The 6798-nt window shown below is 43.3% G+C and overlaps 2 protein-coding genes across 2 annotated transcripts in view; one reads left to right on the forward strand and one right to left on the reverse strand.

Moving 5' to 3' along the window:
- The window catches only part of bcl7a (BAF chromatin remodeling complex subunit BCL7A), a gene marked incomplete in the record, with an annotated part of 5419 nt that extends 1682 nt beyond the window's left edge, over nucleotides 1–3737 (reverse strand). Inside the window, 6 exon segments of the mRNA XM_024298962.2 lie at nucleotides 1–101; nucleotides 750–853; nucleotides 1416–1565; nucleotides 1706–1802; nucleotides 1886–1967; nucleotides 3436–3737. Of these exon segments, the coding sequence (XP_024154730.1) occupies nucleotides 27–101; nucleotides 750–853; nucleotides 1416–1565; nucleotides 1706–1802; nucleotides 1886–1967; nucleotides 3436–3527 (600 nt within the window).
- A 1245-nt stretch (nucleotides 3738–4982) lies between these two features.
- eif2b1 (eukaryotic translation initiation factor 2B, subunit 1 alpha) overlaps nucleotides 4983–6798 on the forward strand; it is a gene marked incomplete in the record, with an annotated part of 9486 nt that continues 7670 nt past the window's right edge. Inside the window, 2 exon segments of the mRNA XM_024298961.2 lie at nucleotides 4983–5296; nucleotides 5374–5475. Coding sequence (XP_024154729.1) covers nucleotides 5284–5296; nucleotides 5374–5475 — 115 coding nt within the window.

Below are 6798 nucleotides of genomic sequence, written 5' to 3' on the forward strand. Positions count from 1 at the left end.
AATGGGGGAGGAGAGGGGGGGGGTCCTTAACTCTCCTCAAAGTTCTGAGACGAAGACTCCAGTTTGCTCTTCTTTGTGGGCGGAGCCTCGTCCTGTAGGTCCTGAGGGAACACAAGGGTTCACAAACTTTTAGGAGAATCACATTTTCAAAACAAAGTATCATCACAAGATCATCGTTTGATCCAACAGAGAGTCAGAACATTTAGAGACGTCATGTTGTTTTTAGACAGAACCTAAAAATCTGTCGTCTTCTAGGACATAGTTTCTGCAGAGCTGCAGGAGTTCTGTTGAAATTTATCTCTGAATTGTGGGCGGGGCTGTTGCTTTGGAATAAGCCCACCCTCTACTTCCCCTCCCCTATTGCTCGGAACTCTCCGTTTGAGCTTGTGGCCCCGCCCAGTGACGTTTACAATCGTTTTCAAACAGCATCTCTTTGTCTTCTCCTGATTCACGGAGGTTTGAAAACTGGGGATAAAGGGTTCCCAAGCCCCACTCCTCTGACTGGATTTTCCCATTTCAGCTGTGGGTGGAGTCAGCCTCCGCCTGCCCTGTTTGGTTACCCTTTAAACTATGACCTCAGCAGAATTGTATGTTTTACTGTCAAAATCTGATGGCTGAAAAAGCTAAAGAAAATAATAATAAAATGTTCCTGATCTTTCTAATCTAATCATTTCTGCTGACAGACGGAGACCTAAAAACATGGAGAACGTTTACAGCAGCGGGGGCGGAGCTTGAACTCCTGCAGGTACCTGAGTGGCTTTGCTGTCCGGTGACTCCTTCTCGCCCGATGACACGGCGTCCCTCTTGGTTCCCTGCGCTCTCTCTGAGGAGTCCGATGAGGGTGTGGTCTTACCTGCGGGTCAGAGGTCACAGCTGGGTTCAAACCGGTTCTGCTGCAGCCACTTTAGTGGTGCTTTACTGACACCCAGTGGTGACATGAAGTAACTACAACACGTAAGAAGATATGAAGGTTTTCATGACACTCTGTGCTGGAGTCATCTTTGTGAATTGATACACAGGTGTAACTATAAGAATAAAGGGTTCTTTTATTTTGAAAGAGCTGCTGTCAAAATATTTGCTTAAGCAGGTTTAATTCTGAGATTTACAGTTCAATTAAATATCTTTTTTTTTTGGCAGCTCTGTGCGTCTCTCTGAAGATCGGCCCTGATGAGGGCCCCGTTTTCCTAATGCATTAGGGCGGGGCTTCACATAAAGCATCTCTGATTGGCTCAGACTGTCTGACTTCACTTCCTGTCTCTCTGCTGTGAATGTTTTCTGCCTCTGGCTCAGAGCAGCTGCAGAGAGACTCTGAAAAACACGGTTGGTGGTTGAATTCCCTAAAGGCGGCGCCGAGGGGAACCGGTCACTCGGAACTTCTGTCTCAGACCAGCTGGTGTTTGTGTTTGACCTCTGACCTCTCTTGCTGTCCGGGCTCTGCTCACTCTTGGTCTCGCTGTTCTCACGGGGCGTCGCAGCGTTGTTCTCGGGGGCGGGGCTTGTGCTACAGCTGTTTTCCTGCTTCACCGGGGACGAGTCTGCGATGGAGCTCTGGTTGCTGTTGTCATCTGAAGAAGAAGCATGTTCAGTTCTAATGGCAGCCTCAAATGAGGATCTGGATTTACGTTTGTATATAAATATCTGTGCATTTCAGAACAATCTGCTTTGATATCCAGCTCTGAACGCGGGTGGAGCCACCAGGACTCACCGTGCATGTCCATCATCCCTGGAGAGGAGCTGTTCTCCGGAGTCGTCACCTCTGAGCCGTACTTCTCGTCTTTGCCCTTTTTCTTGTTTTTGTTTTTCTGAAAAAACAAAAAAAGAAAAAATTAAAGTTTGAAAAGAAAAAACAGCTGAAAGTGAAAGGCGGTCTCAAAGGCGGACTCACGTCGTCGGATTTGGGCTCCGTCACCGGCACCCACTTGTAGATGCGGAGGGACGTGTCTCCAACCGTCACCCACTTCTTCTCCCTGAGGACAGAAAAACAGTCAGGAAATGAACATAAAGCTGATGAAGTTCAGAGCATCTCTGCTTCATCTGGAACGTTCATCATCCTGACAGAAACACATTCTTTTTCTATTATATATAAATATAAAAAGGGATTAACATGAAAATGCTCTTTTTTATCTTTAAAATCAAATTCTTAAATTACAAACCAATTGTGTTACCTTATAATTTTGATTAGCTATCAAACAGACATGAACTTATTAAATGTTAAATACTTCTTAAACAACTTATTAAAAAAGAATGGGGTTGTGATAACAAGATTAATTCCCTTTACAAAGTAACTAATTTCATTTTCCTAATCTAAATAACTCCATAAAATTGCATTCTTTCTCTTAAAGATATTATGTTTTAATTCAACATAAGAAAGTAGTACATTGATGATTTGTAAAAACATTTTTTGGGGGTTAAATTATTTAAAAAACAAAACTGATGCTTCTAATGAAATGAAACAGAAGTGAAAATGTGGTTTAAAAAGTTTTTTTTGTCAAAACATTGTTTTAACTCATAAAATATTTGGTTTTAAATAAATGGGAAAAAAATGTGTCATAATAGTCGTTTTTAATGATTTATTTATGATTATAACTAAATAAAGTTTATGCAGATGTAGTTTTATAATATTTCTGTTTATACTGATTTTTTAAAATTAGAACCAATAAACACATTAACCCGCCAAGAGATTCCGGTTCCGGTTCGGTTATTTGGTTTTATTTTCTTAACTTGAAGAAAAAAAAAATAACTTTTGACTTTGACCCGGGGACGTTTGATTAATCCACCCGGTTAGACAGAAATCCCGCCCCCCGGCGGGGTCACGCGGCTGCATTCACGCTCCGCGTGTCCCGACAATAACCGTGAGTGCGGGGAAGAAGCGGAACGCGAAGAAAGTGGTTTTCTGCCGGTAACCGGTGCCTCGGAGTCGCTGTTCATTCAGCCATGGAGCTCGGCGGCCACTTCCCTCTCCCAACCCCCACCGAGCCCGCTCCTCCGCCGGACCGAACCGCGACCCCGGGCGCTTCGTTCCGAACTCCACGCGGACCAAAGAGCCCCGGCTCCGGAGCGCCGTCGCCGAGCGGTCCCCCCGCCGCTCCGGACGTCCGTTCGGCCGGTGAAAGCGCCGCTCGCGCCCCCGGCTCCGCAGCGAGCAGCAATGGCTTCATGTGACTGCATCGAAATGGCTTCTGGGTTCAACCCTCGCTGTTAAAAACGGCGGCTACGCGACGAACCGGCTCCCGCCGAAGCCAGGCTCCGGACCGGGGAGATGCGGCGCGCCGGTGCGCTCCGGTGCACCTGAGCCGCGGCGGCATCCGCCGTCCAGAAACCGTCGTTTTCTCTCCATTTCATCGCTCTCCGTCTCGCTTCTTCCCTCTCCTCCCCCAACAAGCGAGCCGTTCTGCTCTTAGATAACGAAGCCGTCCTTTCCCGGGTCTTTCTTACCATTTTCGTACTTTCTCGATGGCGGCCATGACCCTCTTGATGTCATCTTTGGCCCTGCTCCGGGTCTCCGCTCGGACCGACCTGCCCGACATTTCCGCGCTGCTAAAATATTTTTAAAGCTCGCCGGCAGTTCAGACACAATGCAAACAGTAGAGCGCACAGAGAGGCCAGTGCGCATGCGCGGCCCCAGCGAAGCAGGGGGAGGAGACTGTCTGCGCCTGCGCACTGAGCTCAGATCAGATCCTGCTGAGCGGCGGAACAAAGAAGCCGCAGCCGCCTCTGCTCTGCCCCCCAGGTCTGCCCCCAGAGCCGGTACAGAGTGTCCGTCGCGGTGGGGGCGGCCTGAGAACACACGGTTGTTCTGTTTTTTACCCCCTAACGGACTTAAAAAAGCACAAGTTTGATTATTTTAATCATTTTCGTTGGTATTTGACACACAAAGACAAAGCAGCGTCAGCCGCTGCAGAGGCCGCAGTCTGCGTTACATACAAGACTAACATGAACTCAGTGAAGCTGTTAAAACAAAAGAAGGATTTAAGCTTAGATGTGATAAATCTTCGGGAAGCTGGTTCCTTCAACAGCAGCTGCATCTTCTTAAAAAAAAAGAAAAGAAAAAAAACATTATTAAAATGTAGCACATACAAAGAATCATAGACATTCCAAATAATGAACAATACTGAGAATTACAGAATAAAGAATTTGAGTTTGCCAGGGGATACAGCAGCTGCATCTTCATCTAGTCTGTTTCTACCTAACAATTACTTCCTGCTCCAAGCTTTCAAATCAAACCCAACCAGAACTGGAGGGATGTGGTCAGTCCCTCTGGTTCTGGTCCAAACTGAAGGCAGCTTTCTCTGTCAGAAGATTGTTACAGTTGTCCAGTTTAGGAGATAACAGATCTATGTTTAATTAAATGTGTCATCGGGTGAAATCTAAGGGAAAAACAAAGGAAAAGCAGACATTATATAAATAAAGCTATCAAAACAAGCACAAACGTAAATATAGAATCAACAATAAATAAACGAATAATTAAATACATAATAAAATAAATACTTTAACCTTTTAAAACCCACCCTCTACATGTGTGAACATCACATTTTGGATCATTTTACCATAGTTAATTCTGATTAACTGGAGCTACATGTGTAGAGTTTTAGTTCACATATTAGCTCTTTTCAAATTATTTAAAATATTAATAAATACCAGATAATAATAAAACAATAAGAAATAGGAAAGACTTTAGTTATGTTTTCTTTCTTTTCTTATAATATGTGTGAATAAATGATTTTTATTGTCATTGTACATGTGTAATCTCAATCTATTTCTTTTATCCTCATTAGTTGCAGTTTTGTGTCTTTGCGTTTGTTTATTTTTTTTAAGAAAACTTTTTTTTTTTTTACCGTTTTCCTGAAAATAAAGTTCCAAACTATATTAATAAAATCTCAAATGTGTTACATTAAATGTTACATTTGAAATTAAAGCTTAAAATGATACATACAAAATATTTTTAAAGATGTTTCCGGACTACATCGGAAGTTCACATCCCAGTCGTCGTGTGTGGTTACGTCATCACACCGCGACACAACATCAAGCAGGTGCTGTTGCACGAGCTCATCTAAACGTGCAAACGGGCGTTTTCTGGCGAAAATTGGTTGTTTTTTTGGTAGTTTTGTCCTTTTTTGTTTATGACAAAACATACAAACTAAAATTATTTTCATTTCTGTGACTAAAATCCTTCTAAACGGGACCAGCAGAGTTTGTTTTAGCCTGAACTTGAACTCGTTTGTATCGATAAACAAACTTGTTTATTCTCATTAGTATCTTGGAGGATTTGAGGAAATCTTTGAGATGAACGAAGAAGGTAAGAAGGTTCGGGCTGCAGCTCCGCGGTCCTCTCTGCGGAGCGGGAAGCTAACCGAACCTGTGGTTCCGCTCCAGAGCTGGTGGAGTACTTCAGGGCCCAGATGAGGACGGACCCGGACATGGCGTCGGCTGTGGCCGCCATCCGGACTCTGCTGGAGTTCCTGCGGAGGGACAAAGGTGGGTTCGGGTTCTGGTCTGGGGAGGGGTTTCGATCTGAGGAGAAATGTTCTTGAGCGGAGGGGAAGTGAAGTCCAGAACCTCGAAGGTTCGGAAGGTCCAGTTTCCTCCTGGATTATTTAAATTAGGAAACTGCAGCAGATTAAAAGATTCTTAAGGAGCAAACAGAACTCATCATCTATATTCTTATGTATGTTTAATGAGTTAATTTGTACCATTTTTTTCCTACACAGTAAATACATTCTGTAGCCAAAACGACCATAAACGTTGATGTTACTTTAATTTAAAATCTTATTAGTTTTCCCGTTTCTTTGGACATGAAAAATCATTGTAGTTTTTTATTCTTTTTTGTGATTTATGTTGATATAAACTAACTCTAGAATAAACAGTAAAAACGCTTGTCTGTGGGACGAGCAGCAGAACTTGACCAGCTCAGTGGCCTTATGGTAGAGTGTCCGCCCTAAGATTGGAAGGTCGTGAGTTCAAATCCCTCTAAACATTGGACCCAGCGCCTCCCTGCTTTGACACTCGGCTGGATTGGGGGGTTCAAACCAGCAAATGGTTCCCAAGCGCGGCTGTGTCTGCAGCTCACCGCTCCCTCAGGGGAGGGGTCAAATGCAGAGAACAACTTTCACACATCGAGGTGTTTGACAAATAGAAGGACTTTAACTTTAACTCGGTTTGACATCAGTTCAGTCATTTTGAACTTCAACTCTGAGTATTAGGGCCAATTTATAAACAAAAAATTACTATTGCGCCTTTAAAGTCATAAATTTACAAGAATAAAGTCGTATATTTACTACTTTAACCCTTCCGGTCTCTTTGGGGTCCAGATGACCCCACTTTTAATGTAAACAAGCTAAAGAGAGCGGAAGGGTTACACGTCACAAGCTAAATTGATGACTTTTTTTCTCGTAATTTTATGTTTTAAAGTTGTAAATGAACAACTTAAAAATGTGTAAATCTACATAAAATAAAAACAAATGAATAAGAAAAAAGTCCTAAATTAACAAGAAAAAACACCAAAGTTGTCTGTTCATCAGAGCCGTGCTCAAAGATGAAAGATGTGTTTGGTGAAGCTTTATTTCCTCATAAGTTTCATAAAACGAAGAAGTTCTGAACCTTTCAGCGACTCAAAACCAAATAATTACCAGCATAAGAACATTGAAAATGATGAAAACTGGGTCCCTTCAGAATGAGGCGTCATCCAGACGTGGAGGTGATCTCGTCTTCATCCAGACGACGAGGTGATCTTGTCCTCATGCAGACGTGGAGGTGATCTTGTCCTCATGCAGACGTGGAGGTGATCTTGTCCTCATGCAG

The sequence above is a fragment of the Oryzias melastigma genome, linkage group LG12, assembly GCF_002922805.2.
Source record: "Oryzias melastigma strain HK-1 linkage group LG12, ASM292280v2, whole genome shotgun sequence".
Taxonomy (NCBI): Eukaryota; Metazoa; Chordata; class Actinopteri; order Beloniformes; family Adrianichthyidae; genus Oryzias; species Oryzias melastigma.